The sequence below is a fragment of the Agelaius tricolor genome, unplaced genomic scaffold, assembly GCF_023055355.1.
Source record: "Agelaius tricolor isolate 1412-34295 unplaced genomic scaffold, bAgeTri1.0.p SCAF_18, whole genome shotgun sequence".
Classification (NCBI taxonomy): Eukaryota; Metazoa; Chordata; class Aves; order Passeriformes; family Icteridae; genus Agelaius; species Agelaius tricolor.
The window spans coordinates 11663403-11688630 of record NW_027269278.1 but is presented as its reverse complement, the minus strand read 5'-3'; the positions used below and the strand labels follow the sequence as shown (position 1 = coordinate 11688630).

The window sequence follows — 25228 nt, the reverse complement described above, 5'->3', positions numbered from 1 at the left end:
TACCTGCCCTGGTACAAGTTCAGCCCCTGGATGTGCCTTCCCAGCCTCTTTCCCTTCCCTCACAAGGTGCCAAGGGGAAGCACTGGCAGCTCCTGGGGTGTCTATTCTTGTCTTGGCCTCTTGCTTTCCCATGCATCCATAAATCTGGGAAAACTTCAAAAGCTGAGAGCTGGTATTGCTTACATGGGCATTATTCCAAGGTGTGTCAGGAAGGCAGGGGTTGGAAGAAGGCTGTGCTGGTGCCAGCTGAGCTTGGTGGTCCCACGTACATCAAATGGCTCAGCTTGGCCCTGCCAGCCTTGCTTCTTGCAGTTGTTCACCAGTGTTTCCATCAGTGGTCCAGCACTTGAAAGCACATTAAAATGCCTCTTCCCAAAACCCTCTGGCTCCATGGCCATGCTCTATAAGTACCTGCCAAACAAAGCAATCTTCTCTCCAAACCTAAACAACTCTTCTTCCCTCTCCCACATGCTTTTTGGCATTAACCTTTCCTTGCTCAGATAGTTATCTACAGAACCTGTTGGGGTTTTGCCATGACTAGCCTTTGGGGAAGGGGGTTGGTTTTCTGGAGGTTATTCTGAGTTGCAAGGAGAAAGAAGGTGGAAACTTGTCCCTGTTGAAGTTAAGTGCTGACACCAGCAGGGCAGGATGTTGCTCACAGGCCCCTGGGCATGTTTTGGCCTTGCTGAGGTTGACTGCTGGAAGTGATGTCTGGATTGAGCTAGATCCACGTGTGGAAGGCTGGGAAACAAAGAGACAAGAGCTGCTTTTGCAGCTGGATGAGAAAGTACTTTTATTTTACCCTCTGTTTTCCCTGACTAATGGCAACTGAGGGGTTCTGCAAGAGGAGTTGGTTTCCCTGGGTGAATTCAGGACATATAGGCAAGACCACATGCTGCACTCTATAGGTTTTGGGTTTTTAAAAATCTTTTCACAAGGAAGTTCAATCAGTTGCTTTAGCTTCTCTGTTGTGAGACTTCAAATGGATCTGAAATTTGTGACGTTAAGATATAATCCTGGCAGGTTAATGCTTCAGACAATTTGTTCTTTGCTGACTTTCCTTGTACTTTAGGTGATCCAAATACTGGTGTTCTCTTTTGTCTCCCACGACATTGCTTGGCTTTCCAGATGAATTTTTAAACCATAACTTTAGTGGAATTTTCCAAGAATATTTATCTCCCCCAGACACAAAAATCTTGCTGCTGAGCCGACCTTTGGTCAGAAGAGACAGCTGAAACCCATGCAATGGGCAGTGGTTGCTGCCCTGATTTCATACCACAGTTTGACACTCTCAATTTGTGAGGAAAAAAACCCAAAAACTTTTAAAGGTTTTTCCCTTCACAAACTGCTCTGTTTCTCCTTTTTTCATGTTGTAATTTTTTTTTTCCAGTTGGGTTTGTTTGGTGTGGGTTCCTCCCCTCTCCTCTTCCTCCATAAGCTGGTTGCTCAGAATTGGTATTTTCTGATTTTTAGCCAGGCTAAGATCCATTGCTAACATTGGAGAACAATCTCCCATTCAAATGGTCAAGAAGTCAAGGTCAAGGCTAAAAGCTCAAAGCTTAAAATGAGGCAGTCTCTGCAAAAAAAAAAAAAAAAAAAAAAAAAAAAAAAAATCAAGTTCTTACTGGGAGGGTTGAGGATCTCCCTCATATTCCTGGTTGAATTCCCAAAGGCTCCTGTCACTGGAAGATGAGCACCCCTGTGCTGGCAAGGTTGAGTGTCCCATCCTGAGAAACAACTCAAGGTCAGTTTGGAGGAGGGTTTGAGCAGCTAATTGATGATGTCTCTGCCCATCACAGGGGGGTTGGACTAGATGACATTTAAAATTTCTTTGCATCCAAAATTATTCTGTGATTTTGTGTCCTCCTCTCTGCTGTAGCCTGAGCTGGTTGGGCACTTTCATATTGTGAAATAAATGTTCACCAAAATGAAATGTGGGTCCTTACTCCATTATTTTTTTTAAATCCCTAAAACCCCCTGTGATTTGATTTGAAAATAATTTCAAAACAATCACAACTTTTTTTTTTGGTGAACCGGTTATTCAGCAAAATGTAAGAGTTGCCCAGCTGCACCGCAGCATTTGAAACCAAGGCACCTTGGACTAAAACCAGAATGGAAGAAACCTTTCCAAATGCTTCAGAAATTTTAGGAAAGATTAGCCAGAAATAGATTTGAAAGAGCGAAAAAGCAATACATTAAAATTCTCCGATCCTAAGAGAAATATGGGAAAGGTCGAATGGAAAGCTTTGCACTGAAAGGCAGCCTGGAGCTCACTAGAAGAGCCTGGAGAACCAGGCAATGAGAGCAGCTGGATGCCATCAACCCTCAGCTTTCTTCTGAGGCTCACTGGGGCAGTAGCAGCTGCTGCTATCATTTTTCTAATAAAGTTGAAACCGGTGAGAAAGCGATGGGTATTGATTAGTGTCAGCTTCAATAAATACATGTCCAGCTCCCACGCTGCACAAGATCATTCAGAGTCCTGCAAGTCCAAAGTAATTGTTGAGGACTCATGGGGGCTTCCAGGGCACCACAGCAAAGAGGAGTCTTTATTGACTGTGGTACTTTCATGTCTTATTTCATAACTGAGTAGCACTGTTGTTGGACAAGTAAATGCTGTTTTGTATGGCTTTCAAAAACATGCTTTTTCAGCACTGAGTTGTGGTCTCGGATCTGGTTGAACAGGTACAATAGGTGAACTGAAGGAGACTGTGTTTGTGGGACTTGTGTTGCTGAGGAGACAGGCAGGAAGTTGCTCTTGGGGAACAATAATCTGTTGAAGAGACAGACCCTGACACCCAACGTGTCCCTTCTTCAGCTGCCAAAAAATGTTACTTTTCCCTCCAGCCTTCCGTCCCCTTTGCTACAAATGTCACTTTATTCCTTTAAATAAGTTTATTCCTTTAAGTTCAGTTTGTGTTAACTTTGCTGTTTATCTTTGTAGACTTTTCTTTTTGGAGTAATGGGAAAATATAAAGGATTTCTATTTTGATACACTGAAGAAATAATATTCTCTTGGTCAGCAAGAACTGAAAGTGCATGGAGTCTATTCTGACTTCAAATGAGGGAACCACGTTATTACTTCTATTAGCACAATGCATTAATAATTAGTATTATCAGAATTTGTATGATCTACTTCCTAAACATTTTGGTTTTTAGAAGAATAAAGAAGATGAATATACTCAAGGATATCTTTTTACCTCTCAATTCCCAAAATGGAACATAAACTGTGGTGTTGCAGCTGATGCTTTGTGGAAGGTTTTTTTGTATTTCTGTTTTTTTCCCCTGTGATTTTTGTTCAACTGATCACAGTTATCTTTACAATAAATAGCCAAGTGGCTTGGTTAGCCAGTTCTTAACTAGGTGGAAACAGGTGATAGAGTTCAACTAATCCAGTCCAGTATTCGGATAAAACCCAAAAATTCATTGCAGGAACTCAGATCTGGAGTGACTCTAGTTATACCAGTTTTAGAGGAATGTGTTAATAACTGGAAGCCTTTATCATGTATGTCAGCATTGCTCTCAGTAAACTTCTTGGTTACTTTAGCAACTTCTTTTTAAGGAAATTTAAAAAGATTTTTCTTCTGGTGTTGGCCTTAACATTTCCATTTGTTACTATGCAAAAGTAACCAGCTGGAGGCTAAATGGTCTTTAAATACTGTTCCAGTTCCAGAGGCAAAAACTACTTGGAGCTTTGGAACAGCTGTCTACTTTTATCCTTAACAGCATCCACTGTTTCTCTAACATCCATTGACTTGTCCAGTCCTCTTAGCTTCCAATTGGGTTAAAACCATTTAAAGAAAATTTAAGTTTAAAAAAACTTAATATCTCAATTTTCTGTTGTTTCTGATAGTTTTCTAATGTTTGATTTAATTTAAAAACATTTCTAATAGCAATGTTAGCTATCAAGAGAGTTGCTCATCCATCAACCCTCCAGCCACCTTTGTTAAAATACAGTTCTCTTATTTTAGCATTATTACATTCATTTCTATGCATGTGTGTGTGTGTATATATATATATATATATATATATATATATATATATATATATATATATATATATGTATGTATATATATGTATGTATATATATAAGAGGCTTCCCAGCCCTTCTTACTGGCCATTGTGCATTTTCTTTTCAAAGTCTCATTTCATTCTATGTAGAAAGAGCAGAGCATTCATTACTATTAAAGCAATTTTATAGCACACTGCAAAGGGAATACAAATGCAGTTTCTGACCACTTTAAGCCTTATTTGCACAAAGATGATATCTTTAATTCAGGAGATAAATTCCTTGCTACCTAATTCTTGAAAGGCTTTTATTTTGAGGTGGGTTTGATTTGTCCCTATAGGAGAGTTGTCTGCTGCCTGCCAAGGAGCACTACATCCTACCAACTACATCTCATTTAGCAGAAAAATGACCTGAGTTTGATTAGGCTACAAGCCAATTCAAAGGACAAGCCAGTCAGTGCTGAGCACAGCTTGTTTATCAATAATATGTGAATAGCCCAACAAAAATACAGAGGTCCTGAAATGATGATCGTTCCTTTGGAGGAAGGGGGGTAGATGGTGGAGAGAGGAAATGGAAACTCCTTTTAGTCTTGGCACTTACAGTTGAGTTGGGTGAACTTTTTATTAGTGATAAAAAATCCGGAATTTTTCACTGAACTTCACATTGATAAAAAAGGAAAAATCCTGAAAATGTAGAGGGGTTTCATGGCAGTGCATTCCAAATAAACCATATCCCTTCTTTCCCTTTAGACATCTTATAATTTTAAGTTATTCTCTGCATTGAGACTTGATTTCATATCAAATGAGTAAAACTTGATTTTGCATGAACGGAAATGTTTTGTTTGTTCACATTAAAAAAAGTTCAGTATTCAAGTCCATTTGACCTGAAAGGAATTAAAAATATTTTGGACCCACCAGAAAATGAAATAAATGCATGCTGACCTGTTCTAATCCCTCTAAAGCTCCCAGATATTAATGCTAAATTTATCTTGAGAAAGGAACATTAAAGCCCTGCCTGCAGGTGCTGGGGAGATGATTTGCCTGGCATACCTTGGCATTTGTCCTGGTGTTCCCTGAAGCTCAGGGGCTGTTCCCAGGACACAGCTTTCAGGGATGGGGAGTGGGATGTGGGAGGAAGCCCTGGCTTTGCTTTCCTAGGGCCAGTGGGAAACTGCAGCAGGAAAACCAACAGAGATTTCATTTCATTTTCTTCTTTTGCATTTGTGTCCTCACAACTTCTGCCTCTAAATTTGCCTTTTCCCCAGAGGGTTTTGTTATCCTCACACCCATTCATCTTCTTTCCTTCCTCCCTACCTTCTTTTTCCCTCTCTCCAGCCCCAGTCCATGCTCATGAGGAGAACTGCCCATTTAAAGCATCTCTGCTGTCATTGCCAGGACCCATCTCCCACCCACCCACCACAACAGAAGGGCAGCATTTCACAGTTTGCCTTTTGTAGGGCCTGACAGATTGAGAGCTCTTGTACAAATAACAAAAGAAGCCTTTGCCCTTGATTTTGAAATGCCTTGGGACTAAACCTCCTGTGCTTTCCCTAGAGCAGAGGCTGATTCTCTCTTTCAGGGTTTTTTACTGTCATTTTGAAGTTTAAGAAACTCCTGCATCCTCCAAGAGTTTTGTCTTTCCTGCAGTCTCTAATCAATTGCAGCTGCGTTTGTTGGTGCAGAAGGTCCAGGCAGATTTAGCAACAAGGATATTTTCAAAACATAGGTAAAATTATAACTCCTCACTCAGTGTTAAATCCTGCTAGCAGAAATAGCCAAGGCATTGTGTGTTGCTCTGCTTTTTTCAGCCTGTCTGGATGAGGTTTTTCTTCTTGTAATACTCAATTTACCTTCTTTTCTTTTGTCTGACTGCACGGCAAAAATTTTTGAGATGTGCAAGAAGTCTGTTGAACTCACTGATACTGCAAAATGAGACCTCTTTTACCTTAGAATTTGGGAAGATTTTCTTCTTCCTATGCTTTTCTTCACAAGGTGAAATGAGCAGAATGTTTACTCTGTCTAATTAAAAGATCATTATGATTATGTAGGAAACAGGAGCTGTTTGCATTGTCATTTTTGCTGTATGTTCTGTACACTGATGAGTTTTATATTCTACTTGACATTGAGAACATTCAATTGTATAATTTACAACTTTGTGAGACTTTATAACTGAGAAAAGTGCTGGCCTTTTAAAAGGATGGAATAATTCTACTTTGCAATGTTGCCAAAAGACAAGACTTGAGGTTATGGCTAAAATGCATAGGAAAGATACATATTTTCTTCAGTCATTATTTTTCTGTAATATTTCCAATGATGTATGTTTATTTTATGTATTTCTTTGCCTTTTCTCCCTCATCTCACCTTCCTGCCCTGGCTAGAAATTTGACTTCTGTTACCTGTGTGTTTTTTAATGTTATTTTCTTGAACTGTAATTAAACTTCATTTCCCTTTCTTAGGGAATACTTGGCTTATGGAAAGACAACTGCCATCCCATGTAATCTGTTGTTATTCAGGTCCTGTACCACAGCTTGGCATTTCATTCTGTTAAAAATGCAAGTGGGATTGTTAGACATGTCACCTACAAAGCCATGGGGTCAGCCTGGCAGCTTACTTAATGTGCTAATTTGCTGTAATTTGATCATGCTTGGAATATGGATTGGACATCTGAGTATCTTGGTGGCAGACTTGGACCCACACAGACCATAAACACTTGGTTAAAGCCTCCTTGGGAAAAGTGAGTTGTGGTCAGCTCCTGATCCTTTTCCTTTGGGGCTTCAGGTGGGGTCTTTGGGGCTCCTAGAACTCTGTGGAGCTGTGGCTCTGTGCCCAGTGCCTGTGTGGAGATGTGGCTGAACTCTGCAGTTTAATTAATTATGCATTAGCTGCAAATGAGATTGAGCACGCTGAGCTCCCTCTGTGGCTCTCTGTGATCCATGCAGAGCAAATCCTGCTCTGCCCAGGCACAGGGAGCACTCCAGGGCCTTGGGAGGGATGGAGCCCTTGTCCCAGGCCAGATGTGGGCTCTCAGAGTGGCTGGGGTGTGGTAAATCAGGCACCTTATTCTGCAAGTCACAGACTCTGCAGTACAGGCCAGCTTACAATGACTCGCCAAAATATTTGCCAGATAGCACTTCTCAGATGCAATCAATTAAGTCAGTGAAACTTAAAAGTTGGCTTCTAAATTAGTTTTCTAGAGTAGCTTTCTTTGCCCCTTTTTGAGCTTACTTTTAAGCACTGAGTTTGGACTTCTTGCTCATGCATTATTTGGTGCTAAATTGTGAAACCTGTGTTTGCATTAGTAAGGCTGATAGCTGAAAATTTTCCAAAGGATAAGTTTTGCTGTTGGAAAAATTTTGTGTTTGGATCCCAGAGAGCTCCATTTCAACCAGGTCACACAGACTGGTTTCCTGGCTGGTTTGCCATTTCTTTCATTTCCTCTTTTTGACTATTATGTTGTAAGACGAAAGTTAAAATTTTAACGCACTATGTTTCACCATTTGGAAAAAAAAAACGTTTTGGCCTGGGGTATTCTATTACCTTCCTCTCATTTAATCTTCTAACAGTGCAATTATCTCTTATCTTTGTGTTATTCTTTGTGTGACTCTGGCCCTGATGAGATCAATTTAGTTTTCAACTTCTCTTTTTAGTATTGTAATATCTTTTCTCTTGTGATAAGCCAGAAAAAATCTCCCTGGCAACACCTAACTGTGGATATTCTTTGTGCCTCTGGCCTGGCCACTTGCTACTGTGTCCACCTGGCCATTTTCACTGCACTAATTGGTTTATCCTTTGGAAAGACTTTTTTTTTTTCTCTCTTTTTTTTTTCTTTCAACTTTGGTAAGTTCATCTTTGTTTTTTGGTTTTTTTTTTTTTTGTTTTTTTTTTTAATAATCCTGATTCTCTGATCTAGGTTTAGATTACATATTGAGAAAAAATTCTTCCCTGTGAGGGTGGTGAGATCCTGGCACAGGGTGCCCAGAGCAGCCTGGAAGTGTCCAAGGCCAGGTTGGACAGGGCTTGGAGCAGCCTGGGACAGTGGAAGGTGTCCTTGCCCATGGCAGGGGGGTAGAATGGGATGAGCTTTAAGGTCCCTTCCAACCCAAACAATTTTGTGATTTTATGATTCAGGCAGGCACTTGAGCATGTCCCAAGTTTCAAAGTCACTGTGCTGTTGCAAAAGTGACAAGGAAAAAAAGGAACATTGCTTTTGCCTGTGTTTGCAAGAATGTGCATTCACTCTGCAAATGAGGGACAATAGCTCTGCCCCAAGGAATTTACAATTGCTGTCTGTATGAAATACTGTTAAATACTTGAAACTCCTGATTTCAAGTGCAGGACCAGATCATTCCAGCAGGAATTCAGCTGTTCTATCTGCTGGCCTTATGCAGCTGGAGTCTGAGACCTATTTTTGGAGAGCTCAGCCCAACTTACCCCAACAGCCATGGCAAACTCCCCCTGGCCAGATGAAAGGTGGAGCAGGCTCTTGTTAAAATGTGATTTGACCAGAGACAGCATTGCCATAACTCAGAGGCAGGGAGCTTGTAATGGGATCATATGGTCAGCAAAGCACACAGCCTAAAATCTTCCTTTTAAATGCTGCTTCTTTGCACATCAGGGCAGGACAGCCATTTGGGAAGTTGGAGAGGATGCCTGGTGCATACCCAGTCTTTTGTTTACTAGTGTGGCCTTACTTTTGGTTTATGTAAAAATGTGTGAGAGGAGGAATTTGATCCCGTTCCTCAAGATAATTCTGCTTCCGTGGTTGCTCTTGGTTAAGGATTCACCAAGTAGCAGCCACTGTTATCCTGTGATTCAAGAAATCACAAGAATCCCATAAAAATTGAGCTCCAAGTTAAAACTGTGTTGAGGCAGGGTCCTCCTGGAGATGCCTTTTAAACAGGGCTGACTTGGTTATCATGTACCAAGTTCACTCCATGGATTTCCTCGTGTTTAGGCTGTTTTCAATTTGCTTTCACCTCACAGAAGCTCTCTCCCATTTTAATTCCCTGCTGGCTTTACCCAGTTTTCTTATGAGTGATCTATAGCAGAAGGGTCCAAATTCAGACTGCAATATGGGAAAGGGATTTATAAATTATGAAACACCAATGTAGCAAAGCAGGATGGTTAGGGGGGAGAAAAAAGACAAGTAGAGGACATTTGGAAAACAAAGCAGAGAGCAGAGGAAGGTGAGCATGGCTGTAAAACCATCAGAAATAAGTTTTTAAAGAAATAAAAAATCTGAGAAACTATTAATTAAGAAATGGCCATAACACAACATGGTTGTGTGCAACTGTAATGAAAAACAAAACCCCAAATGGAGGAACTTAAAAATGGGAAAATAAATCACTAGGGGATAAAATCCAAGGTTGATGGCTGTTCAGTTGACTCCAACCTCCATGGGCTGGGCTTCAACTTACCATGCAAGGCAAATGAGGGTTTTGGTAAAATGCATGAACAGGCTAATTGGAGACTTATTAGGGAGTCAGTTGATCACAGAGCACTGACACAAGAGAAGCCCCCAGGATCCAAGTGGCAGGGAGGGCTGCAGAAGGATGGTTCATGATTGAAGGTGCAATTCCCAAAAGAGCAGTTTTCTGTCAAGCTGTCAGCAGGGTTTGGTGCTTTTCCAAAGGTGCAGATGCACTTGAACAGTGGGAAGCTGAGAGCTAAAGCAAGTCCACCCTGCCTGCTTCTGCTTCCCTACCACACTGCCTGTTCCTCCTGCATCCCCAGCACTGAGGGATGGATGGGCTCATGCCTGGGCTGGGATTGTAGTCGCAGGCTTGGAGTGGCACTGCCACCAGCTGTGGTGCAGCTGAGCAGGGCTGCGTGCCCCAGGCTGTCACAGATGTGTTTGCCACCCCAGCAGAGCAGGCTCCAGCTGTGCTCCACATCTTCCTGAGTCACCAGGGTGAAAAACATGAAAACAACAACAAAAGAGCTGCTGGTTTGCAGCAAGGAATGGGAAGCTGGGAGCTCCTTCAGCAATGTGTCCCAGGAATGGAGATGAGTGGCAGAGCAGCAGATCAGCAGTGCTGATCCTCGTGTGGCTGCAGAGAAGGTGCTCAGCAGTCGGCTCAGGCGTTCGTCTGCTCCCACACTGACAGATGAAGTGTCCACAAAAGCAAACCAGCTGCATTTCAATGGTAGCTGCCTGGTCTGAATGCTGCACGCTCAGGTTTGAAATGAAATTCCAGCTCGTTGCTGGGCTGACAAGCTGCAGATGATGGCTGTGAACATGACACACAGTTCAGTCTCCCAGCTGCTCATCCTGGCCTCTGCTCTGGGCTTGCCAGAAAGTTCCCTTCTCCCTCTCAGAAAGAGGAGATAAAATATTAGAAACTGCTTTATTAGCACAATATTGCTGCTGTGAGACTGGGGAACCCTAGGGCTGGTAAAGTCCAGTTGTTTCATAAGGTGCAGCCGTATTTTCCTGAGCCTTTTTGAAAGGGGTCATGAAAAAAACCAAACAAGATCATGAGCCAGCAACTGTGGATTTGGTGGGTGTCCTAAAGGGAGTGACAGAAAACACAGGGAGAGGGAGTTTTTATGGCAGCAGTGTGTTCATGCTTCAGTAACTCAGAGCATCTGTTTGAGCTTTGCCTGCCATGATGGGTGAGGCAGAATCAGGAGATGTCATGTAATTGGGTTTCCATAAAGAACGTGATATCAAACATTCATGAGAAAGGCAAAAATTCCCAGAAAATAAGGTGGTGTCATCCCAAACTGTTGCAGATGGGGAATTCTTCTGAAGATGTGCAAAGGCAACACTATTTGACAACTTGGGCACTCTTTATTCCTTCTCTGGAAGATGGTTTACAGTGGTAGGAGAAAATTACTGAAGTATCTGAGGGTTTTTTGGTTTTTTAAAATATTCTGAGGTTTTTAGCTGGCTTTAGGAAAAAAAGAGGGGTTTTGAGGGATTTTTGTTGAACTGCTAGAGTGCTGCTGTCATTTGATTTATTCTGAATGAGCAGCAAAAGAGAGAAATAGAAGCTTCTCTGTGAGTGATTAATTTTCACAAATGTGAATTTTTCCTAGCAAGAGCAAGAGGGTTTCAACACAAGCTGGTGTGAGGGTCTGCAAATGCCAAGTGTCTCCTCTTGGGAGATTGAAAACAAAGTTGGCACCAATGATTAGTGGCTGATTTGGCAAAAGTTGCTGAAAATTGACATCTGAGGGAGAGGTCTTGGGATGATTTAGTAAAACAGTGCAGTTTGAGACTACTTTTGTGGTGTTACTGTGCAAAGTGCAGGGGTGATCAGAAGGAATGTAATGTGGAAAATGTGAAGGACGAATTTGGTGTCTTATTTAGTTCTTTGTGCTTTCTCTTGAGCTTTTCTAGCACATTGTTAGCAGTACAATGATACAGCAAAGTTGCTGATGTTGACTAAGGAAAGTTAAGATGCCAAAACACCACAAATATTTCATTTACTACATATGGAACTTTGTTACTCTTCCTCTTTGCTAAGATATGGGTATTAATTTCACTTGGATGTAACTGTCATTTAGGAGCAAATCCAACAAGGGAATAACATCACATGGTCCAGCAAATCCAGCAATTCATCATCCAAGAGCCTGAGAGGCAGAGCAGCCCTGGAGGAGGACTCTGTGGGGTTTGTGGTCAGGCGTGTGTGGAGGCATCCCTGCCTGCCCAGGGACAGCCTCTGGGAAGGAGCACTGGGTGGGAGGTGGGGATATGAACCAGAAATCTTGCAGCTACTGTTGTGAATGTTTTGAGCTGTGTTTCTGGTCTTGGGATGGTTCCAGCACCAGCTGGAGCCAGTGTGGCTTTCCCTCTGCTGGGAAGCACATGGGGTTGGTGCCTCAGAGGTGCCAGTGCCCAACAATGGGTGTGTTGTCCTGAGGGGAACAGCTGAGGGGTGAAGGAATTGTGAATGTGTGGAGTTTTTATGCTCCCAAGGAAATTTAAAGTGGTTGGTTGGCACCTAGTGGGAGAGAGATGACTTCCAGGGAACCTCCTGATAACTTTTCTCAGGAGTTGGCAGGACTGTAGGGACTACAGTGTGACAGTGATGAAGTGAGCAGCAAAGAGGGAGGACAGGCAGTTTTTGCTGCAGGATGGTAGGATCACATTTTGCCTCTGGCTGATTTACTCACAGCAGGAATAAAGGTACTGTGTCAGGAGTTAGTTTGACACATAAGGCAGAGAAATAAAAGCACAAAAGCTCAAGATACCTTGACAGCAATCACCCACCCAAATATAGCCCCCCAGCCAGCAGAGCTTGCTGTCCACAACCTCAGTGCACAGCTCAGGCTCTCCCCCTGCCCAGCACTGCTGCTCTGCAGTAGAAGCTCTGATAGCTTTGCCTTGCTGCTGATTGCTTTAGCTTTTTATGCACAGCAGACATAACCTGCAGCCCCTGCCAGCCTAGGCTTACTTTTCTACAGAGCTTTTAAGATTTATGGTCCTATTTTACAGTAACTATGATTTGTCTTATAGATCATGAATATATGATTGCCCCATGATCCCATAGTGATGGCTTGGTCATTACTCCTGAGCACTAGCAAGGAAATTTTAACCCTGAAATTTTCCTGTGGAGAAATCCAGGAGGCAGGGCTGGAGCTGGCTGCTTGGCAGGGCTGGAGCCTGATGGAGCTGCCTCCAGTGCTGCCAGGCCAGGCTCATTCACTCTCCATGGTACACCTAGGAGTGACAGCTGGGTGTGCATGAGGAATGAATTCTCATGCTGGATCATGGATTCTGACCAGAAGAATTGTAAAAGTTGTGGCCCCAGGAGCAGAAGCTGCTGGGAGCCCTAAGGCTGGCAGTGAGAATGTGGTGGTTGTGCTTGTTCGCCACATTAACTGCTGCTGTTTGGGGAGAAGGACATTGGGGCTCCATGGAGGGATTGGACACCACATGGCACCTTCTCTCTGTCCACTGAGCAAGGGGAGCTCTGCCAGTGCAGGGCAGAGGAGATCCCTGCAGCTGTGGATCTCAGGACAAGCATGTCCTTGAAGCTTGCTGGAACCTGGCAGGAAGCTGTGTCATTTAGGGGCTGTCCTTTGCCTGGAGGTCTCTTCAAGGAGAACAGAGAGCAGCTTCTCAGCACACAAGGCACAGCCTCTCCTGGCTGGTAACTTGTGTGCTCCATGGGGACTGGGGATGCCTGGTGTGTGTCTCTCCTGGCAGCCAGAGGCTGTGCAGGTCCATGTGTTGTTGTCACCTCAGTAGGGAGTTGAGGGGGACTCTGCTCAGGCTGCACATTGCCCACGACCTGCTGACACAGCAGCCTGAGGCAGCAAGGTTCAGGCAAGAGCACAGATGTTCTTGTAATGAGCCCAGTGATCTGGTGACTCATTCCCTTCCCAAGCAGCCACTTTTGATGTGAAAACTTCAATAAATGGAAATGAAAATTCCACTTTTGTAACATTTCCAAGAGCCATTTCTCATTTCTGGTTTGAAGGTGATGGCTTGGGCTTCCTCCCTTTGCTTCCCATTACATTTCTGTGGATGAAGCATTGGGACCCTTACTCAACCCTCTGTACTTTTGCTGACCTCTCTGAGTCTTTCCTGACATTTCCTAAAATCGAGAGGTTCTCAGTGGTGATTCCAGTCTCTTGTAATGCAAATGGTAATAATGATATGAATGATAATCATTGTTATTCTGTAGGATGAAATGTCAAGATTCCATATTTTCATGTTAATTTTTAGTAGGTAAGTGCCGCATTAAGCATGTCCATCCTGTCAGGGAACATGCTTTTCATATCACAGGAACTGTTAGAAATCATTAGTAATGAAGGAGACAACTGTTGTGCCTGGTGGGCCGGTCTGTGACATGCAGTAATGCAAAGTGACATGGAAAATTTGGAATGAAGGATGAAAAGCTGTTAAAAAAATTGTGGACGTAGCTATAAATTTATTAATCTCATGTCTAAAATGTGGTGCTGAGCTGTAATGATAAATAGGATCCCTGTCACTACTGTGGGATTGCATGTGTGTAACTCAGAAAGGAGCTAAAGGGCTGAGGCTGGAGGGACTGGTTTGGTGGTACCTGAGTGGATGGCAAAAGGCTGTACTTACCTTGAAATAGGAACCTATGGGCAGTAAGATCAGATTTTGAACCTTGTGTCTATCTTTAATTGTTCTAAATAAATACTACACTGGGTTGCACAGGATCCCTGGACAGTGTATTTCTCTTAGAAGTACATTTAAGCAACAAGTATTTTACTGCAAACATCTCTGCTCTTCTCATCAAGACATTGGCAAGATCTGCCGCTCTTTGGGGCCTGTATTTATTATGCAGTATTACTTTGTAGAAAGTATTGCTTTTACTTTGTAAAATAAAAACATTTTGGTCATATTTCTCTCTCATTTAGGTAGTTTTTAATTGACAATTCGTGAAACTAACGCTGTTATACAACACTCAGAACATAACAAATGCTGCTACTTCGAATGAATCTCAGCTGAAACTTGAACCTCTCCTGGCTGGTAACTCTTTGTGTGTTTGATCCCAGGCTCCAACCTCACTGCCTTGGACCATCTGGGCAGCGCTGTGGGCCTCGCTGAGGAGCAGGTGCAGGGGTGGAGGCAGCGGCGCCGGAGGCACACCACGGAGGACGACTACAACATCGAGGTGCTCCTGGGGGTTGATGACTCAGTAGTTCAGTTCCATGGGAAAGAACATGTTCAGAAGTACCTGCTGACCTTGATGAACATTGTGAGTACAGCCCTGCTCGCTGCCCTGTGGGAAGGCTCTGAAAGGCTTGGGAATGTAGGTTGGGTAAACCATTTGAATAAGACGTAACAGATTTTGCTCGTGGCAGGAGATAAAATAACTCTAGGAGGGAAATCCAGGCCACTTTTCAGAAAATCCAATAGGGGAGAAGCAAAAAAGCAAAAAAGGAGAAAGGAGCCAAGACAGAAGCTGAGTGTGGGACTGTTAAAATGTTCAAAGTCCTTCTTATGTGCTTTGGTGGGTGGGACACAAGGTCAGGGGCTCAGGTTTTTGGAAGTCATTATGTTTCAGCTGTATATTCCCTTAACCTAAGCTTCCTGCTGAGGAACACAGTTTGGAGAACTGTCTTCAGACAATGTTCTAACAGAAATTACAACTGGCTTTTACATTTTTAAAACTACTCTGCTGAATTCTTTGATTTCTCAACAGCCTCTTTAGGTCCCAGGCCACCTCCCTGCTCCTTGTTCACACTGCAGTAAAATGTTATGCGGTAACACTGAGCTTTCTTAAATTGATTTAGTATTTACTCCATGACTGACATCTTTAGGTTTCCTTAGTTAAATATTTAATCTTCATAACCATAGTCTGTGTAACAGACTATATAGTGTAGGAGTGATGAAAGGAGACACTAGGGAATATTATGTTTGAAAGAATCACTTTTTATTTCTAAATATCAATGCAGCAGCCCTCTAATACCCCAGACAGTAAGCAAGGACGCTATTTTCTGGAAAAGAATGAAGACTTGAAAAATCCCTAGTACAGATAAAAATCCAAATATATTTTATTTTTTGCCAAAGAAATAGAAGTGATAGCCCCCCTCATAGGCAACTCATTTGGGGATGACTTTCTTCCTTCTCCTTCTCGTCTGGAACAGGAGTCTTTTCTCAATAAGACACACTTCTGAAAAAGCTTTGGCCTCAGTGAATGTGTATTCTTAGTAAAATAGTGTTGAGTAAAAAATTGTAGGTCTGCTCTGTTTTTGACAAATGGAGTCTGACTGCTGAAATTTACAGTCGTGTCGAGAGGATGAGCCTGTAGATGACTCCTTTCACTTTGCAAACCACAGAGGCAGAAATCCAGGCTGTTAGGTAGATTTGTCTGGGATGTCGTTTTTCCAAGATGTATTTTTTTAATTATGAAGCTTGGTTTTTTTCCTTCTTTATTACGTTCTTTTAGCAATGTGCAGAATATCACTGTTTTTCATTTTAAATTAGAGGTGGAATACAATTTGAGAAAATCCCTTGTGTGATATAAATTCAGTTATGACTTTTTATAACAGCATTGTAAATAGTTAAAAACCTGCTCTGACATTAGAGTTATGGAGTACTTGGTGTCTGCTCTGATGGCTGTAAATGCATATATTCTAACAGAAATGACATAGTGAATTTAATTTATTTGTGTGGTTTGTTTCCTCTGAGGCTTAAAACAAAGTCTACAGTGAAACAGATGGTTTTATGCATCTCTAAATTAACAAGTCAAACAGGCCAAACCAGGAATGTGGCAAACAGGCCAAAATAGATTAAACAAGACTCTTTACTTATCATGTCACTTAAATCTATTTTTAAGAATTAAAATATACAGTAATGGTAAAGAAGCCATAAATGTTCCAGCTCTGGAATATACTTTTTCCTAATTTTAGTAAACCAAACCAAGACACAAATTGCAAGAAATAACAACTCTTCAGCAGCCTGTCTCTGCAAGTGGTTTAGAAAGTGCAGCCTGTGTAACCATCCCCACAGGGCACAGCAGCTCTTGGCACAGGCAGCAATTGTTCTGTTGAGAGCTCTGAGGTAGAAATATGTCTTTTGGGGACTGAGGATGTGTCCCATGCCTTGTGCCCAAATTCGAGAAGCTGCTTGAAATGATCAAGGTATCTTGAAAGGCTCTGGATAGTTGCTGGCAGTCATCAGTGTTGTCCTGTTCTTTCTCTCAAAAGTCAGCTGGCTTCTAGAGTCTGTATTTCAGCTGAGGGGTGGTGATGGTAACCAGCCCTGTTTCCAGCTCCAGCACAGAGAGGCAGGAGGGGTTTATTGCTGCAGATGGTGCTGGGGAGCTGGATTGTGCCAAGGACAACACAATGCAGAACCTCTCTTTCCTCTCAACACGGCAACTCCAGCCCTTGCCCTCATTGCTGGATGGGTGCAAGGTGTAATTCTGTATAGAACATGGCTTTGGTCTCCTTTCCTGAGATTCACAGTGGCTCCCCCATTGCCTTCTCTTCTTCATCTTTGAATGGTTGGGGGTTTTTGTTTAGAAAATGAGCCCACTATAAAAGGTCTTGGGGTCCCTGCTGTTAGGGGTCACATGTATGCAGTGTGTCTCTGATGACATGTGTAGGTCCAAGGTCACTGAAAAAGAGTGACAAACAATTCCAGCTGTATTTTTAAATCTAATTGGAGATCCTCTCATAAGCATCAGATTGTGTGTACCCTGCTGGATTTAGGATGCAATCAATTAGCTTCCTGTAGTAACAAGGCATAGAATCAATTAGCTTTGTATGGTAACGAAGTAGTAAGCATAAAATCAAGAATGCATGGTAACAAAATAAAATAATAGTGAAGATATTTACTGGAGATAAAACACGTCATCAAATAGTTGAATTTCTGAGGTTCCAAAAATGAAATAAATCTTAGGTGAATTGTCCCTCCTGGGGCAAGACATTACTTTCCCAGAAGCAAGTCCCAGCATGGCTGCTTCTCCCACTGTGCTTGATCTCTTTGTGTGTGATGGCGTGAACAGTTGTCCTTAACTAACTTTTCCCAGGGATCTTGGGTGGAACCCTACCACCAACCCAATCAAAACAATATATTTTTTTTTCCAAGCCCAGTGCAATGATTGTAAATTCAGTAAAATCTGTTTTGTGCAGCTTAAGTGATGTGTTACAGTCCACACCTAAAAGCCATGAAGTGAGAAAAAACAGGGGCTGGGTGTCCTGGCTATCTTGAATAGCTGTGCTAATATTTATCCCAAAGTTTGGAAATGAAGTCACTCCCAAACAAATGGTGATAGATGCCAGAGGATTTTTAACACGTTGGGCTGCAGCCACGTATCGTCTGACTGTGCGCCAGCCGTTCCACTGCAGTGAGCTCGGCCTCATGCCTCCCCTTTTTCATCCTCCAGTCATTTCCTCTGACAAAACTCTGGTTTCTCTTGACCTCCTCTCTTTTCTCTGCTCAGCACCATGGGGACATTCAGTCACCTTTGGAAAAGATGCCATTGTTTTCACTTTGGAGACCCTCGGCTGCCTCTCGCTTGCACCATTTTCATTGCACTTCATGCTGTGCTTTTTCCTGGGAAGGATATTGGCCTGCACAGTCCTCTGCATTTCCAAGTGAGAGCCCACACATTGCACAAATTAACTTTGTATTTATAGCATGCAGGAGCATTTCCACAGAGGAGACATATTTGGGTGGAATCTTGTAGTTCTGTAGTTACTCAAGAACATAGAAGGTAATTCAATTTCAGCAAGAAAGCATCTCAACCCCCCCAGTAATTGTATCTGCCTGTACAATTGTTTGGGAAATATTAGAAAAGTGCAAGGCTAGAAGTGGTGTTGTAGAATTACCTTGTTGCTTGGGAAAGAAAAGGTTTTCACTGCAGGATGCTCTGGGAAGAGGAGAAGGGCACTGAATGGATGTCATTGTGCTGAATGTCTTGGATGAGTGCAGTGATCTGAGGATAAAAATCTGGCTGGGTGGTCAAAATGAAAGGGTGGTGGTAAATGAAACCAAATCCAGCTGGTGGCCAGTCCAAAGTGGTATTCCCCAGGTCCAGCAGTACTCAGTATCAGTGATCTGGATTAGGGAATTGAGTGAATCCTCAGTTCACGTGCAGGTGGCACCAAGGTAGATGAGAGTATTGATCTGCTGGAAAGCTGGAAGGCTCTCCAGTGGGATCTGGACATGGCCTCAAGTTGCTCCAGGAGATGTTTAGATTGAATATTTGGAAAAATCTCTTCATGGTTGTCAAACATTGGAGCAGGCTGCCCAGGGAAGTGATGGAGTCACCATCCCTGGAGATGTTTAGAAGAAATTTGCATGTGGCACTTGGGGGTGTGGTTTAGTGGTGACCTTGGCAGTGCTGGGGTGGATGGTTGGACTTTATGATCTCAAAGAGCTTTTTCAACCTAAAGGGTTCATTGATTTTGAAATGGGTGTTGTTGATACCCAGTCATGGTGCTGAAATTCACTCTTTCATAACCCTCTTAAAAGTCGTTTTGAAGATTAAGCAATTTTCAGGGGTAAAAATCTTTAAATTCTTTTCCATTCCTTTACTGTAAAAGAGCTGATATTAAAATATTTATATATACTTATTTAATGGATATATGGCCAAAATATTTGTGATACTAAAGCCTATCTCCTCAAAGTAGCTAAGTGCCTAATTGCTGTTATTTCAAAGGGAGATAGACTCTAAATAAGAATTATGCCTCACTCTGGGCTAGATTTATCTGAGTATTTAGTAATTTACCTGCCTTTGAAATCAGTGAGAATCAGTATTAAAAATTAGCTCATGGGATTATGTATCCCTCAGCCTTCAAGTGAAACTTCAACTCCAGAACAAATACATTAAACAACTTTTCATTTGAATAACTGAAATCAATGAGAGTTATGCAGCTGGGGGCTTTGGAAAGTCCCTGGAGTCTTTCACCTGCATCTTTCAGCACTACACATGTCTTTGAAATTGTGGCCCTGAGGCACTGCTGAATGTGTTATCTGTCCTCTTTAATAGGATGTACATGATACTACTATTATAGATGAGATTTCTGCTCTCGTATCTCTGGCTGATGAGGGATGAAGATTTGCAGGTACAGAACAGCAAGTCCCTAATGAGAGGAAAGGGCAGAAATGCCATTGGTTTCTAACTGACAGTTGGATAAAAACCTGAAAGCATGTCTAATTCAAGCTGCTAAAAAGAAAGTGATGATTGAATACATTGAAATAATGGTGCTCCCTGTCTTCAGAATCATGCTTTTTTAAACTAAAAAGCATTTCTTTTAGACAGCAAGGATAGTTCAATAATGTAGAATTCAACTGGATTTTTGAAAATTAAATAATTCATGAGCTCCAATGCTCATTATTTAAAATCAGTTTATTTGAATATGGGCACTTTAAATTTGAACTAACTCTAAGAAGTTTCACAAATAACAAATGTAAGTCCAGCTCTATTCATCTGAGGGACTTCAGCTGTCTGTAGCTGAATTACAGCTTGTTTGAAAGTTTAAATATATGTATGTGAGTTAACTCCACATTTTGACTGTTCATTATAAACCAGTAGCTGTGACTGGTGTGAACAGTGTCAGAAGAGGCCTACATGAGGTTATTTTTGTTCATTATCTTGATTGCCACCCTACAGTGGAAGCTGTGGTTGTGCTTGGGCATTCAGGGGTTCCTGCAGAAAGACCCTCTCAGAACTCTTACAGGTTGTGCTCATTTTCACAGGGATTTTATTCCCAGCGTCAATTAGGTGAGCATTGCTCATTATTGGTACCTGGAATGTGCCTTGCTGCCCTATCACACAGGTTTAGTACCATCCTCAAGGTAGAGGGTAGGTACTGTTGAAAGATGATTTTTATCTTTACTCCAAATACCAATATGAGCTTTTGCCACAAAGGTTTCAGCCAGGGACTTCTGAGTTGTGACAGTGTGGTTTGTGTGATGGAGTGTGGATAATTAGGATCAGCTTTCAAATTCTGGGTGCTTTTCCTTACCAAACTCCTCAGAATGGAAGAGGTCACCATATTTATTACTTTGACATCACACCCCTATCCCTTGCAGTAAAGTGATAAATCAGTCTGCTTAATTATTTTATGATGTTGATTTTATTAACATGATCTTGAGACAGTAATTCAGAAAAATACTGAGTCTGTTGGTGCAAAGGTAATTTACAGTGTTTAGAGAAACCTCACAGCAGTGGTTTATGAGCAGGAATGAGAAGTTCCAAGAGCCTGCGGGAGGAACTAAGAAAAATAAATTAGTCATGAAGTCAGAAAACAAAGTCTATGACCTTTTTAAAGCCAATGTTGCAGTCAAAGATGAGATAGAGGCCCGTAACATGAAGCTACCTGGTGCCTTACCAACACATCTGCTGGGGAATGTTTTTCATTTTGATCAGAAGCAGCTAACTTGGACTTGGTAACACCTACTGACTCTGATACCAGGGAAGGTAAATCAGGGCTCAGACTCATATTTGCATAGAAAATGTGAGATTCCTATCTCTGGTTCAAAATGTACATTGCCAAGCTCTTCTAAAACTGCCCGGTGTATGTGGTTTTGAACAGAATGATAGATGTTTTCCAAATGTGGGATCACAGTTTGACCTTTAAGTTTCATGTGTGTTGTGTGCTTTCATTCTTCTTTTCTCCTTCTGATGCTCAATAAAGATTTCAGGAAAAAAAGAGAATTCCTCTCTGAGGAAATGCCTTGTAAGGACTAGAAAGGGAGACTAGGAGCCCTTGACTTTGCTGTTATGACTTTCTATGGGACCATAGTACATCCACCAAAGGAATTGATGTAATGTTATTCCTGTGGGATTAAGATAAAGCTTTGGGAATGTCAGAAATGCTCATTTGGGATCTTCAAAAGCATAAAGAAGGTGATGAAAATCGAAGAGCACAGTGGTGTTTGAAGTGGGACCACAGAAAAATAAAGTGAGAGGGAAACGCTTTTGGGAGGGTCGGATTACAGAAGTTTGTGCTCAGTATCCACCATGACATTTCTGGTTCCTATCCTGTAATTCAAACCAGACATTTCTTACAGAAATAGACAATCACTGGATGCCCACCAGGCACTGAGGCTTTGCTGCAGATAATTATGAGCTGATGAATGAACTGCATCTCGGGCTGGGCTCTAACAATGGCTTGCCAGGAGCTCTGCCATCCCACAGGGAAGGAGCTGATGCTCTCCAGCTTCTCCAGGATTGCTCTGGCAGAGATCCACACATGGTCCCAGCTCTGCCTGGGAGCACGTAGCCATCAGTAGTTTCTGCAGCAGTAGTTGTGTAAGGATGCTGGGTGATCAAAGAGTGGGCTAATCAGCTTGGATGGATCAACAAACTGTGGTGGCTGCAAAACCAGATGACTCTTGGTTTGTGCCCTCTCCAAAGGGTCAGATGTGCCCTCTGATGGCCTCTGGTGCTGGGTCAGAGCTGTTTGACACTGATGTAGCCCGAGGTGGAGGCTGTGAAATGTCCAGCAGGGGCGTGTGCTCAGGAGCCCGGGGCAGCGGCACTCACCCAGGCGTGAGGAGCCATCCATGGAGCTGCCTCAGGAAGAGCCCAAAGCTTTATGGTTCAGGAGTTGTGTTCTGATGAAATGATCTGCCTTTTGCATAGCAGACACTAACAAACTCTGCAAGGCTGGGGACTCCTTCAAAGTGCATGAATGAGTTTGCTGATGATTTGCCAAAATACACAGATTATTCTCCTATGGTGCATTGGTTTAATTAGAGATTCAGGGAACCACCTGACTTTGCCTAAAAATCCTGCCAGCTCTACCAGCAGGTAACCTGCTCTGCACCAAGACTAGCAGAACTGGAGGCTGTTGATTACTATTTGTGTCACAGGAACTTTCAAAATTCCCTTTTAGGATCAGGCAGTGCTTTGCTCAGTAATCAAAACTTTCCAGTGATTCTTTTACAAAGCATGAGGCACCTCACTGGTGCTTGGTTTGCCTTTAGCTTTTTGATGTATTCTATGTGCTTACTGTGCTGACTTGAAACTTGCTCAAGGCAGAAGAATTATAAAATTAGCAGAGAGGGACAGATGAAAAAAAACTAAATAAAGTCTTTGTTTTTCTTATGTAGCACCAATCTGTGCTAGCCTGATTTCTACACAGAAACTTTAAATAGAAATGTGTGTTTTCCTTTGAAATATCCCAGAAAAAGAAACCAAAGACATCCCAAAATAGTTAGTGAACTACAATAGCTTGATAAAAGTGTCTTTACAGTATTTCACTGTGCTTTGAATTCTTTGAGATTTACCCAGACTTCTTCATCACCCTCTATAAATGCTGAATCACTGTAGGACATCTAATAAGATTTAATTCATTCACTGCCTTCAGTACAGGAGCTGTGATTATGGGATGGTCTCTGTGTACTTTTTTCCTCCTATGCAACAACTTAATTTTAGACTTACTGATCTAAGAACAACAGGAGACTGACTCTGGCTTTTCTTCTGTTGTTATGAACCAGGATGTCCTGCTGAAGTACATGAAGATGCAGTGCTGGAAAAGTACTTGCAATCTTTTCCAGAGCTGTGTGTATTTATTGCACAGACATCTGAACATGTATCTCCATTGTCTGGCTATCTGTGCTATCAAACACTTAAGTTTCAAAGTTGTGAGTTGCTCTCAAGCCTGGAGCTTTCTGATTGCACAGGCTGGTTGGTCATCTTCTGCCCTATACATTGAGCTGCATTAGCTTGACTCTGCTTTCCTGTTGAAATACGAGGTGGAAATGTGGGGGATCTGAGCTAGGGATTGCCTTGGGCCTTTCAGAGTGTGCATTTTCATGAACCTCTGAGAGCACAGTGTTTGCTTGGATCTTGTATCTCTAACAGATTCCTGCAACAAATAGGTGTGATTTAGGCTGTGCTGAAAAGAAGGAAAAGCATCTATTTCAGCATATTATTCATGTGCAGTGAGACACTCCTAGCAAACCACAGTTTAGGTCAGAGGAAGATGCTGGGTGAAAAGGGCTTGGACTCATCCTTATTAATGAAACCAAGGCCCAGAGCTTTGAATTGGCCTGCTGTCTTGCAGAAAATCCAGGATCCCAAGAGAACCAAGCAGCTTTTTACAGTGCTTGTGCTTTTCTGTTCATTCATAGTTTGTTTGTTAGATGTCATTTGCATGAATAGTCAAACAGTGTTTTAATTCTGTTCCATCAATGTTTTCAAGCCAAGTTTCTCTTTGGCACACAACAGCGATACAGTTGTTCGGTTACTCAACGATTGTTAAAAGAGGCTTAGGTTAAATTCTGGATGTTAATGAGAGAGTGCTGTGCACCAATTTGGATTATGCTTTATGAACTAATTAAATACTTATTTACATGCTGTGCTTACTGTCCTCTATACACAGCACTTTTTTGTTTAATACTCATTTCATGTACAGATAATTTGCAGCTTATTTCAACCTCATATCCTTGATGTGAGAGTACTCTCTTCTCACCACACAAAGAGGGAGGCAAATTAATATCCCTGTCTCCCTTGACAGCGTTCAAGGGTCTTTTTCCTGGGTGAAAGAATTTTTGTAAAACAAAATGTGTTTATGTCTTACCTATTTATAATCTGTGTTGAGCAATGGTCCTCAAAGTAAAACTAAGAGCGTTTTTAAAATTTCAGAATATAAAGTTAGTCTTCCAAAGTCTTATTTAAACATGCAAAGAGATGATCTGATTTCTAGAGGGGTTGTTCACAAAGCAGATTTGAACATAATCAGTGCCTTCTAGCCTGCAAGGAAAACAGAAGCCCCTGAGGCCACTCATAGCCATGGGCTCCTCATCCACCATCTTAATCCAAGGATCTGCTTGCTTATCAACCTGCATCCCAGGAATCCCCCAGAATGTTTCCCAGGTGCCCTGGAGGGTGTGAGCCTCCTCCTGGAGCTGTGGTTCAGCAGGACACTCAGGACTGTTGAAAACTTGGATATCTATCAGGCATAAAATAAGTCTCTTCTGTGAAAAAATACTGATGAAATGAATTAAAATTCACTTTAAAATGTCAGTGGGGATTGCTTAGCAAAACGTACACTGATGTATTTAATTTTAATGGTTTTTGAAGAGATAAAATATGGGCCATTAAAACTGGGGCTGATTGAAGTAGCAGGACATTATTTACCATGTTTCAAATGAAAGGTTCCCTGAAAGTTATTTATTAGCTTGAAGTAATGAATCTAGTTTGGAGGAATAAATGAAATCTAGGTCCATCCAGCAAAACAGTTCAGTTTGGTGCAACCTTTACCAAGGGAAGGAGGTTTTAGGGAAGGAACTTGCCTTGCAGGGATCTCATCTGCCTCTTCTAATTTGTAAAGCTAAACCCCTGCCATTTGGCCAAGTCTCATGCAGTCTTCATCACTGAATACTTAAATCAGCCTTGTTAACAGTTAATATTTGCCCAGCTTGCCTGTAGCAGTGTTTCTTAAGTAATTGTTATTCATCCACATTTCACTCTCTACTCTAAATATTTACAGTTTTCTTTCCAGTGTTCCTGGGGTGATTTCCCCATGTGCGTGCTCAGTTATGTAGCTCTGGTATAAAAAAAAAAGAAGACAATTTTAACTTGCTGGCATTTTGTAGCTTTTGTTCTACTTGCAAAGTTTAACACTGATGAGTTTTGACATACAATAAAGCCAGCTCATGTGCCTGACCAGCTTTTTGGGGGAGGCACATCCTCTTGGCAGAGTGTGATATGATGGGTCCCAGATGGAAGAGTTACAGGGTGCAGCTGAGCTGATCCAGTGAATGGCTCTTGGGAGAGAGGTCCTGTCCCTCTGCTCACTCATCCCCTTCCCTATGCATGGTCCTGCT

The 25228-nt window shown here is 42.1% G+C and overlaps 1 protein-coding gene across 1 annotated transcript in view; it reads left to right on the top strand.

Moving 5' to 3' along the window:
- ADAMTS2 (ADAM metallopeptidase with thrombospondin type 1 motif 2) overlaps nucleotides 1-25228 on the top strand; it is a 174833-nt gene that overhangs the window by 100043 nt on the left and 49562 nt on the right. The window contains exon 4 of the mRNA XM_071443303.1: nucleotides 14488-14690. Within this exon, the coding sequence (XP_071299404.1) occupies nucleotides 14488-14690 (203 nt within the window). The remainder of the gene's footprint in view (nucleotides 1-14487; nucleotides 14691-25228) is intronic.